Here is a 12,647-nt window from a genome sequence, read left to right on the forward strand (position 1 = left end):
CAGTGTCGTCTAAGCCAGTTTGTACCGCCACAAATTCACGAAGAATGTCCAGATAGCGTGATGCAGTAATCGTTTCGGATCTGAAAAATGGGCCAATGATTCGTTTGGAAGAAATGGCGGCCCAGACCAGTACTTTTTGAGGATGCAGGGACGATGGGACTGCAACATGAGGCTTTTCGGTTCCCCATATGCGCCAGTTCTGTTTATTGACGAAGCCGTCCAGGTAAAAATAAGCTTCGTCAGTAAACCAAATGCTGCCCACATGCATATCGCCGTCATCAATCCTGTGCACTATATCGTTAGCGAATGTCTCTCGTGCAGCAATGGTAGCGGCGCTGAGGGGTTGCTGCGTTTGAATTTTGTATGGATAGAGGTGTAAACTCTGGCGCATGAGACGATACGTGGACGTTGGCGTCATTTGGACCGCAGCTGCAACACGGCCAACGGAAACCCGAGGCCGCTGTTGGATCACCTGCTGCACTAGCTGCACGTTGCCCTCTGTGGTTGCCGTACGCGGTCGCCCTACGTTTCCAGCACGTTCATCCGTCACGTTCCCAGTCCGTTGAAATTTTTCAAACAGATCCTTTATTGTATCGCTTTTCGGTCCTTTGGTTACATTAAACCTCCGTTGAAAACTTCGTCTTGTTGCAACAACACTGTGTTCTAGGCGGTGGAATTCCAACACCAGAAAAATCCTCTGTTCTAAGGAATAAACCGTGTTGTCTACAGCACACTTGCACTTTGTGAACAGCACACGCTTACAGCAGAAAGACGACGTACAGAATGGCGCACCCACAGACTGCGTTGTCTTCTATATCTTTCACATCACTTGCAGCGCCATCTGTTGTTGAAAATTGTAACTACTGTAATTTCGAAAGTTTGTCCACCTGAAAATGTACTGTTGTCCCAAGCATATTGCAACAAACGGTGTATTTCTATCACTGCTCGTTTAGTTTTTATTGCCGTTTCAAATATACCGGTCATTTTTGAAACACCCTGTATATGCGGTCTCCTTTACAGGTAAAACGCACTTTCTGAAAGCTTTCCCAATAAACCAAAGTAGACCACTCATTTTCCCTACCACACTCCTCACATGATCGTTCCATTTCTTATCGCTTTGCAACTTACGCCTAGGAATGAAATAGAAGTGACTCTGTCAAGTAGTACAATACTAATGCTGTATTCGAACATTGCGGGATTGTTTTTCCAACTCAACTGCGTTAACTTACATTTTTCTACAGTTAGATCTAGCTGTCATTCGTCACACGAACTAGAAATTCTGTCTAAATCATCCGGTATCCTCCTACAATCATTCAACATCGATACTTTCCCGTACAGCACAGCTTCATCAGCACACAGTCTGAGATTGATTCTCACTCTGTTCGTCAGATCATTTATGTGTGTAAAGAATAATAGTTGCCCTGGATCGCTAACGACGATACCGTTCTCTGATAAACAGTCGCCTCGGTGGACAATTTACTGGGCACTGTTACTCAAAAGGTATTCAAACCACTCACATGTCTGGGGACGTGTCCTGTATGCTCGTACATTTGTTAACAGCCTGCAGTGGGGCACGACGCCAAACGCTTTTCGGAAATATGGGAGTATGGAATCTGCCTCTTGCCTTTCATCCATGGTTGCAGTATATCATGTGACAAAAGAGAAGGCTAAGATTCGTACGAGCGATGCTTTCTAAAAACGTGCTGATTTGTGGACAGAAGTTTTTCTGTCTCAAGGAAATTTATTATTCCTGTGGTAAAATAGCAAACACAACCGCCGAGATAATTATTTACTTATTGTAAGAAGGAACTGTTTCACTTGGCAAGTTGTGCCTTCACTGTGAACTGTTAACGTCCCGTGTCCCATGAACATATCCTCTTGTCTTGTATGCTTTAGTAAAGCGATTATACAAGCCTACACTCCAGGCTAACAATATGCTCTTAGCTCCACTTGTTCGGACACAGTATAGAGGCTGCGGCGTCCCTTCACCTCTGACTGACAGCAGTACAGGTGCCTGGCCTGCGGGTATTGTACCTGATCAACATGCTCAGCATCCCCTCTGGCCGATATGTTACAACCGGAACACGCAGCAGGTTCCAAGTATCCACGAGTATCGTAAATGTCAATGACGTCCTCGGTGCTAACCACGATCAGTATTTCTTCTTAGCTTCATTAGGGAACAAGTGAAGGCAACATGTGCGGCACGCACGATATTGCAGTTGCTTGCATGTTAGTGGTGAAATTCAAAGCGAGTCGTGGTTTTCATAGAGAGTGAATATGGTTTCACCAACATTAGCCCTCTCCGCACTGAGCCTTCTTACAGAAGCGTCAGTGTCTTTCGATCGCGTTTCCAAAGGCATAAATTCGATGACCTTGCCTGTGCTAGGAGGCGCACTTCTTCCACGTGACTTCTGAGCCCATTAATGTTTCACTGCAATAGGGGAGTTGCTTGGTACTGACATTTGTCTTTCCCTTTTCTCGTTACAGAGGATCTCACAATGACTCGAATAACTGCTCAGGGCCTATTTTGGCTCCCGCAAACAGAAAAAAACTTTCTAAATATGTCGTCGCCAGAAAGCAACAATGTCTTTCAATTTGACAGCTTCATATGTATTTTCTGCTGATTTTTCTATCTTTAGTCACGAGCCTCTGTTTTAGTAGATAGAGGACCACTTATCTGACTTGAGGTTTTAATGCAGTATGCACCAGAGCTTACACGTTGTCTGGAACATCAGTCATTATTATTGAACTAGCGTTAATTTAGGTGAGGTCTTACTTGGTACGGTACATTTGAAGATGCCTTTACTTGTACGATCGAGAACAATTACAATTTAAAATGGATCCAAAACATGTAAACAAACTAAAGAAGCCGTTTAGATTAGCATGTTATTCACTTAAAACACCTGTAATTTTATTCAGTTTAATGAAATACCTTATGTACGTTCTACTACCAGTTCTGGAGCAATGCAGTGGAAGTAAAGAAATTATTCCTTCGGCCAGAGAGGACATAAAGAAAACTCTTTACAGTAGGCACCTGAACTTAATGCAAAGCTCTGAAGAGAAGATAATCTTGGAAGTTTTACTTTGAGTTCTCAGCACCGGTATCATAGTAGTATTTTTTAACAACAGGCAAAAGCAATCTCAGATGAGATGTGATTTGCACAGCGAGTGCAGGAGCGCCAGTTCTGCGAGGTTCGCAGGAGAGCTTCTGTAAAGTTTGGAAGGTAGGAGGCGAGGGACTGGCAGAAGTAAAGCTGTGAGGACGGGGCGTGAGTCGTGCTTGGGTAGCTCAGTTTGCAAACGACACTGACAGAGACGGATAAGGCAGCGCTTATGGAGCCACTCGCAGAAGACGATATAAAGGTGGCACTCACAAAAGGAGCGGCCCATAAATCACCAGGGCCAGATGGGATTACGCTAGAGTTTTATCGAGAATTCGTGGACATGATGATGCCACAGTTGATGTCGATGTACAATGAGGCGATGCGTCCGGACATGCGCCTACCGTCGGATTTTGTGACGGGCTTTCTTCTTCCCATCCAGAAGATGGCGGGGAGTCGCAGTGTTAATCAATATCGGCCTCTCACTATGCTAAACACCGACTATAAAACCTTTGCACGACTACTAGCGTCTCGTCTCAAGCTGGCGATATCCAGGACAATATCCCCTGATCAGGCTTGCCTAGGGGTGCGAAGCAACATCTCCTCTGCGTTAAGTGAATACCGTGACGTTATCGCCCTTGCGGAAACGTGTAAAATGCGAGCAGCGATGATATTTGTGGACTTCGATCGTGCGTTCGACAGGATAAACCATGACTTTTTGGCGTCAGTCATGAGCCGAATGACGATTCCACCTGTTTTCATCTCCATCGTTATGAGGCTAATACGAGGGGCTACGTCGAAGGTGATTGTAAACGGTCGGGAAGCGGGCTCGGATTTCTATTAACAGCTCAGTTGACAAGGGTGCCCACTCTCCATGATGCTGTTTGCGATAGCGCTTGAACCGCTGATGTGTGTTATGAGGCGCTCTCTTACTGGGATAGCGCTTAATGAGAACTCTTTGGTTTGTCGCGCATATGCGGACGACCTGATCCTTCTTGTCAGATCAGGACATGAAGTGCGTCAGGCTGTTGAACATCTAGACTCTTACGGGACGGCGGCAGGCAGTGTCGTTAACATGACGAAATCGAAAATTATGCACATTGGACGGGGTCTGGAAGACGTACCGGCACCGTTTCAGACGGTGGAATCGCTGAGATGTCTGGGGATTACATTTACCCGTTCACTACGGCGGTCAGCGGCGGCGAGTTCTCGGCGGCTTCTGCAGAATGTTCGTCTGACTATACGCTACAACTCACTGAGAGCCTTTGACATGATCCAACGTGTGGCATACACCAACGCGCACATAGCGTCACGACTGCCCCATTTAGCGCAGATCCTACCAACACCGAAGGGTATTGCAGACCGCCTCATGGCTGCCTTTGGTTACTATGTTAGTACTGGGATGTTGTTTAAGATCACATATGACACGTTAACGCTACAATTCCGGAACGGTGGCCTCAACCTCACAAACGTGCGAAACAAAGCTCTGGCGCTTTACATGTGAGCGATAATACGAAATTGGCAACAAAGAAAGCATACCATAACGTCAGCTCTGATAGAAGTACTTGTTCCACCTTCGTACGAAACCCCTGTTGCGGTGGGCAATATTTCGCCTTCTCTTGCACACATTGCCTCATTTCTTGTTGATTACAGTCATGTTCGTCTGAAAGTACCTTCGACGAGAATACCCACGACTCGGGAGAGCTATAGATGCTTGATGGATCACCATGGCCGCAACATAATGGAATTCAAATACCCGTCGAAAACGTGGAACCACATTTGGTGTGCAGTGCATACTCCATTACTGCCAACAGCAGCGAGATCGATGTGGTATATTCTTATAAACCGTAAACTTGTGACCAGGAGTCGATTACATACAATTCATATGGTCGATTCTCCTCTTTGCACAAACTGTGGACTGTTAGCAACGGAAGAACATGGTTTAGTGTGTGGCGCAGCGAGGGACGTCTGGATGCTGACGCGTCGAATACTGGCCTTCCTTCGGCGCACTAACTACACAGAAATCACATCGGATGTACATTTTCTACCGGGCAAGACCTTTTTTCCCAAACAAAAGACATATGCGGTCAATTGGATCGCTGGATATGCGACGAAATATTTGTATTCGTACGATATTAAGTGCGTGATGGATTATTGGATGTATTTACAAGAGCAACACGAGCTCATACGGAGTCATACGAAATACAGGACTTACTTATCCAATTTTTTAGGAAGTGTTTTTCACAATCCGCCCGACAGCTGGGGTGTCCCAGAACTGAGAAGACTCCTGCAGCAGAACGACTAGAGACAGTACTGCGCGGTTCAGTTATATTGGCATATAGCACACTGAGAAGAACACTGGCCCCTACCTGTTGGCGCCAGTTATGACTGGATTATGTTAAAGTGAAATAAAAAAACAAACCAGACACACACAACGATGGTAAACACCGAAACCGCCTCAGGTAATGGTCCTTCGAATGGTCGACGCAGGAGAAATACATACCGCCCACACTGGCAGAAATAGTCAAGATTATTTGGCTTTCTGCCAGGTTTATGATGCGACACCGCGTGCTGCAGGGATTGTGATGCAGATGATAACTTCATTTTTACTGCCACCCGTGACTAGGATTGTCATTTACTTTATAAAAAAGAAAAAAAGAGAGAGGGCGTCCTTTGCGTTTTCCAAATTGTTTTTGCTGTCTCGATACTTTTCTTATCCCTAGGACAGCACGAATAAAGATTGTTTGTTTACCCTGCCTTCCTGTTCCCAAAAAAAAAGGAGTGGTCGCGTTGTTGGACCATAAAGCGGAGGAACCGCTTTTTTATTTTCATTTTCTTTTCTTTCTTACAACATAAAAAAAGATGGATAGAGCGTCTGTCATAAAAAAAAAGAAAAGGAAAAAAAAAGTTGGTAGAGCACTTGCCCGCGAAAGGCAAAGGTCCCGAGTTCGAGTCTCGGTCCGGCACACAGTTTTAATCTGCCACGAAGTTTCAATATTAATAATGACAGTGGAATAACAAGAGACCTGCAAGAAACGGAGATAAATCACTGACGTACATAAATTTGTACATACAATAAATACGTTTCAGATTTAACTCTCTTAATTGAGCTTAAATTTCAGTTGCAAATGAATATTTTGTTTCCGGCAAAAGAAAAAAAATTAAAAACCCATGTAGTAAAGTACTGGCCTCTTTGTGTAGTATTGTAACAGTGTAACAATTGTTGATCTATTTGAAATAAAATCGCCATAACTTCTGAACGCTTTGCGTTAGGGCGTTCAAACTGCACGATTGGCCATGGGGTATGTTGCGAATTAGTACGCGATGTGTGGTTTGGTTTAGCGGCGAAGCCCGTTTTCATTTGGATGGGTAAACAGGCAACAGTCCGGAAGTACGCATAAAATATCGTCCGAAATTGTGCTAAACGCATTCTCTGAAAATTATTTCGAGCAGTTAGTTCGTGAGCTCACGCGAATAGTAAACGGTTGTGAAAACACACTTGACCTATTAGCAATAAATAATCCTGAGTTAATAACGAGCATCAAAACCGATTCAGGGGTTAGTGAACACAGAGTTGTCATAGCGAGACTGAATATTGTAATCCCCAAATCCTCGAAAAATAAGCGAAAAATATACCTATTCAAAAAAGCAGATAAAATTCAATTGACGCCTTCCTAAGAAACAATCTGCACTCATTCCAAATTAATAATATAAGTGTAGACCAGATGTGGCTTAAATTCAAAGAAATAGTATCGGCAGCAATTGAGAAATTTATAAGGTGGTTCGATGAACCGTCTGCCAGGCACTTGAATGTGATTTGCAGAGTATCCATGTAAAAAAATAAAAAATAAAATAAATAAATAAATAAAAGAAAATTTAGTCCGTCCACCGTTCGCTGCTTTTGTCGAAAATGATAAATTGTTGACTACTACAAGAAAAAGCCAATATTCTCCTAGTGATTCTAATTTTTTGAAACCCTGCTTAAATTTGTGTCGTAATCGGGGACATTACCACCATTTGGAGATTTGAAATAGTCAGAGCTAAAGGGTCAAAACTGAGGTTGAAAAACGCTGTTTTTCGCGTTAATTCTTTCGTTTTCATGGGCTGCAAGCAGATATAGGTATACTATGTAGACACACTCAACAGATCAGCTACTTCCTATTTTAATGTATACTATGAATGAACTCCCCCCATGAACCATGGACCTTGCCGTTGGTGGGGAGGCTTGCGTGCCTCAGCGATACAGATAGCCGTACCGTAGGTGCAACCACAACGGAGGGGTATCTGTTGAGAGGCCAGACAAACGTGTGGTTCCTGAAGAGGGGCAGCAGCCTTTTCAGTAGTTGCAAGGGCAACAGTCTGGATGATTGACTGATCTGGCCTAGTAACAATAAACAAAATGTCCTTGCTGTGCTGGTACTGCGAACGGCTGAAAGCAAGGGGAAACTACAGCCGTAATTTTTCCCGAGGGCATGCAGCTTTACTGTATGATTACATAATGATGGCGTCCTCTTGGGTAAAATATTCCGGAGGTAAAATAGTCCCCCATTCGGATCTCCGGGTGGGGACTACTCAAGAGGACGTCGTTATCAGGAGAAAGAAAACTGGCGTTCTACGGATCGGATCGTGGAATGTCAGATCCCTTAATCGGGCAGGTAGGTTAGAAAATTTAAAAAGGGAAATGGATAGGTTGAAGTTAGATATAGTGGGAATTAGTGAAGTTCGGTGGCAGGAGGAACAAGACTTCTGGTCAGGTGACTACAGGGTTATAAACACAAAATCAAATAGGGGTAATGCAGGAGTAGGTTTAATAATGAATAGGAAAATAGGAATGCGGGTAAGCTACTACAAACAGCATAGTGAACGCATTATTGTGGCCAAGATAGACACGAAGCCCACACCTACTACAGTAGTACAAGTTTATATGCCAACTAGCTCTGCAGATGACGAAGAAATTGAAGAAATGTATGATGAAATAAAAGAAATTATTCAGATTGTGAAGGGAGACGAAAATTTAATAGTCATGGGTGACTGGAATTCGAGTGTAGGAAAAGGGAGAGAAGGAAGCATAGTAGGTGAATATGGATTGGGGGACAGAAATGAAAGAGGAAGCCGCCTGGTAGAATTTTGCACAGAGCACAACATAATCATAGCTAACACTTGGTTTAAGAATCATGAAAGAAGGTTGTATACACGGAAGAACCCTGGAGATACTAGAAGGTATCAGATAGATTATATAATGGTAAGACAGAGATTTAGGAACCAGGTTTTAAATTGTAAGACATTTCCAGGGGCAGATGTGGACTCTGACCACAATCTATTGGTTATGACCTGTAGATTAAAACTGAAGAAACTGCAAAAAAGTGGGAATTTAAGGAGATGGGACCTGGATAAGCTTAAAGAACCAGAGGTTGTACAGAGATTCAGGGAGAGCATAAGGGAGCAATTGACAGGAATGGGGGAAAGAAATACAGTAGAAGAAGAATGGGTAGCTTTGAGGGATGAAGTAGTGAAGGCAGCAGAGGATCAAGTAGGTAAAAAGACGAGGGCTAATAGAAATCCTTGGGTAACAGAAGAAATACTGAATTTAATTGATGAAAGGAGAAAATATAAAAATGCAGTAAGTGAAACAGGCAAAAAGGAATACAAATGTCTCAAAAATGAGATCGACAGGAAGTGCAAAATGGCTAAGCAGGGATGGCTAGAGGACAAATGTAAGGATGTAGAGGCCTATCTCACTAGGGGTAAGATAGATACTGCCTACAGGAAAATTAAAGAGACCTTTGGAGATAAGAGAACGATTGGTATGAATATCAAGAGCTCAGATGGAAACCCAGTTCTAAGCAAAGAAGGGAAAGCAGAAAGGTGGAAGGAGTATATAGAGGGTCTATACAAGGGCGATGTACTTGAGGACAATATTATGGAAATGGAAGATGATGTAGATGAAGATGAAATGGGAGATATGATACTGCGTGAAGAGTTTGACAGAGCACTGAAAGACCTGAGTCGAAACAAGGCCCCCGGAGTAGACAACATTCCATTGGAACTACTGATGGCCGTGGGAGAGCCAGTCCTGACAAAACTCTACCATCTGGTGAGCAAGATGTATGAAACAGGCGAAATACCCTCAGACTTCAAGAAGAATATAATAATTCCAATCCCAAAGAAAGCAGGTGTTGACAGATGTGAAAATTACCGAACTATCAGCTTAATAAGTCACAGCTGCAAAATACTAACACGAATTCTTTACAGACGAATGGAAAAACTAGTAGAAGCCAACCTCGGGGGAGATCAGTTTGGATTCCGTAGAAACACTGGAACACGTGAGGCAATACTGACCTTACGACTTATCTTAGAAGAAAGATTAAGGAAAGGCAAACCTACGTTTCTAGCATTTGTAGACTTAGAGAAAGCTTTTGACAATGTTGACTGGAATACTCTCTTTCAAATTCTAAAGGTGGCAGGGGTAAAATACAGGGAGCGAAAGGCTATTTACAATTTGTACAGAAACCAGATGGCAGTTATAAGAGTCGAGGGACATGAAAGGGAAGCAGTGGTTGGGAAGGGAGTAAGACAGGGTTTTAGCCTCTCCCCGATGTTGTTCAATCTGTATATTGAGCAAGCAATAAAGGAAACAAAAGAAAAATTTGGAGTAGGTATTGAAATTCATGGAGAAGAAATAAAAACTTTGAGGTTCGCCGATGACATTGTAATTCTGTCAGAGACAGCAAAGGACTTGGAAGAGCAGTTGAACGGAATGGACAGCGTCTTGAAAGGAGGATATAAGATGAACATCAACAAAAGCAAAACAAGGATAATGGAATGTAGTCTAATTAAGTCGGGTGATGCTGAGGGAATTAGATTAGGAAATGAGGCACTGAAAGTAGTAAAGGAGTTTTGCTATTTGGGGAGCAAAATAACTGATGATGGTCGAAGTAGAGAGGATATAAAATGTAGGCTGGCAATGGCAAGGAAATCGTTTCTGAAGAAGAGAAATTTGTTAACATCCAGTATTGATTTAAGTGTCAGGAAGTCATTTCTGAAAGTATTCGTATGGAGTGTAGCCATGTATGGAAGTGAAACATGGACGATAAATAGTTTGGACAAGAAGAGAATAGAAGCTTTCGAAATGTGGTGCTACAGAAGAATGCTGAAGATTAGATGGGTAGATCACATAACTAATGAGGAAGTATTGAATAGGATTGGGGAGAAGAGAAGTTTGTGGCACAACTTGACCAGAAGAAGGGATCGGTTGGTAGGACATGTTCTGAGGCATCAAGGGATCACCAATTTAGTATTGGAGGGCAGCGTGGAGGGTAAAAATCGTAGAGGGAGACCAAGAGATGAATACACTAAGCAGATTCAGAAGGATGAGGGTTGCAGTAGGTACTGGGAGATGAAAAAGCTTGCACAGGATAGAGTAGCATGGAGAGCTGCATCAAACCAGTCTCAGGACTGAAGACCACAACAACAACAACATGAATGAACTGTTGTTAAGTTTTTAATTTATTACTGTTATTGTAATTTCCGCTCTATTTTAATACGTTGTAGAAGTGGGAGACAAATTCTTAATCTCTTAAAGCAAATAAACATTTTGCGTTCTTGCTACGTCACTTCGTAAAAATATTTCCAGACTTGGGTTGGTACCATATTGAAATACAACGGATGCCCATCGACGAGAGCGGAAAAAGACGCACAGGAACTGGGACATTATTATCTCAGCAATGCTCTGTCAATCCTTATGCTATGTACGAGTATTTGTTGCTTGTTTCTGTCGGTATTGTATTTAAAAAAAAAAAAGCACTGTTCGCTTTTCCCATTTTCTGTAATAACGCAATATTTCACGTTAATGCAAATTTTACGAATAAAAATTACTCACTTTTTAAAAGAGCTTTACTCGAAATGGGAAATTTTAGCGCTGCTGCTATGGATAATTAATATTACGGTTCTCTTACGCGGTTATTAATAAACAACAACAAGAACAACAACAAACACCTGTTATACCCGAGACCAAACAAATACCGAAATATACCGGTTATTCAGAACTAAAAAAGCGGTATCGATTCTAACCCGTCGGTTTTCCCCATGCCTGCCATTGATCTCACTCCAGTGCGCCGTAAATACGAATACACCGTTTCATATATGGCCGGCTCCACAGCACGCTTTGGGGTGAGAAGACTGGACGTGAACATGCACATACGATAGCTAGGAGCACCTGGTGCATCGCCTGACAGTTACCTCGGCATCGTCAGCTGGCGCCAACAGGCAGGCGAGGCTGGAGCCCGCGACGCCGTCGACGGCCGCGTCATCAACGACGCCTGCCAACTCCATGCGTCGCGGCGCGAATGGGTCGGGTGCCGGCGCGCGACTGGCCGCTGGCTGAGATAACGGCCCCTGTCTAACGAGACCAATTGTCGGGAAAGGGGGGGGGGGGGAGGGACTGCTCCCGCCGCTGCATCTGCCTGACAGTGGGCACACACTGCCGAAATGCAGCGAGTGCTCACTGGAGTATCCGCAACGAGAGCGTTCGTAATATCGTGACAATATTCCTCTTCTTAATCTTATCCCTTGTGCTGGAGATAACCGAGACTGAGTTAATGCAAATGTGTGTACATACAGGGTCGTCCCAAGTAACTCTGCCACCCATTTTATTTCCAAAATGAAACAAAATGTGGAAAACGCAATTGATCAGGAATGCATGTATGTTATTGTTCACACAATGAGCAGGAATGCATCATCCATAAAGGTGAACGAACCCCGTTTTGAACACAAAGTTAGGTTTTTTTAAATGGCAATGTATGTTTTTTTTACATAAAAGAACTAGAGGTACATTTAGTGATAACAGATTTGGTTTCACTGTTTTAAACTGCATACACTCGGAAATATTAGACTTTAAAGAGTGGCAACGGTACCGCAGTTTCTGCCTTAATGCGCTGGAGAACGGTTGCCTGCAGTGTCCTGACATGTCCAGGAAAAAAATCACTTTGAACACAAAGTTACGTGTATTTAAATGACGAATGTATGTTTTTTTCTGCAGAAACGAAAATAAAAACTGTAGGTACAATTTTGTAATAAGTCGTGGTTCAAATGTCTTAAAAACAATTATTAGTGGTACATAAACTACAGGAACTTCAGTTTAGTGCGTGATACTCAGCACGGAAACCGCATTCGCAAATAACCAGGAACGTCACGTTCGATGAACCTGCGTCACCTCAGCGGATAGTCGAAGTGCCCACTTTCTGCATCAGTACACTTGTGGAGACAGTGAGCAAATGAGGGTTGCATAGATTGTAATGTTTCCTCGGATACTGTCGCTCACGCAGTGGTAATGCGTTGTTGCATATCCGCTGGTGTTGCTGGGGGCTCGTGGTACACACACTCTTTCACTGCACCCCGGAGAAAGAGGTCTAATGGCGTCACATCGGGGAACCAGACTGGCCAGTTCAACGGAACTCCCCACCCTATCCATCTATTTGGGAATATTACAGCCACAGATTCCTAAGAAAAAAGTGCGTAGTGTGCGGAGCATCCATTTTGCTGTAACAA

At 43.3% G+C, this 12,647-nt stretch overlaps 1 protein-coding gene across 1 annotated transcript in view; it reads right to left on the reverse strand.

The window, feature by feature from the left end:
- Positions 1-11,454, reverse strand: part of LOC124613646 (mucin-5AC-like) — a 253,948-nt gene extending 242,494 nt beyond the window's left edge. The window contains exon 1 of the mRNA XM_047142361.1: positions 11,340-11,454. Within this exon, the coding sequence (XP_046998317.1) occupies positions 11,340-11,432 (93 nt within the window). The 5' untranslated portion in view covers positions 11,433-11,454. The remainder of the gene's footprint in view (positions 1-11,339) is intronic.
- Positions 11,455-12,647: the final 1,193 nt, after the last annotated feature.

The sequence above is a fragment of the Schistocerca americana genome, chromosome 4 (genome assembly GCF_021461395.2).
Source record: "Schistocerca americana isolate TAMUIC-IGC-003095 chromosome 4, iqSchAmer2.1, whole genome shotgun sequence".
Classification (NCBI taxonomy): Eukaryota; Metazoa; Arthropoda; class Insecta; order Orthoptera; family Acrididae; genus Schistocerca; species Schistocerca americana.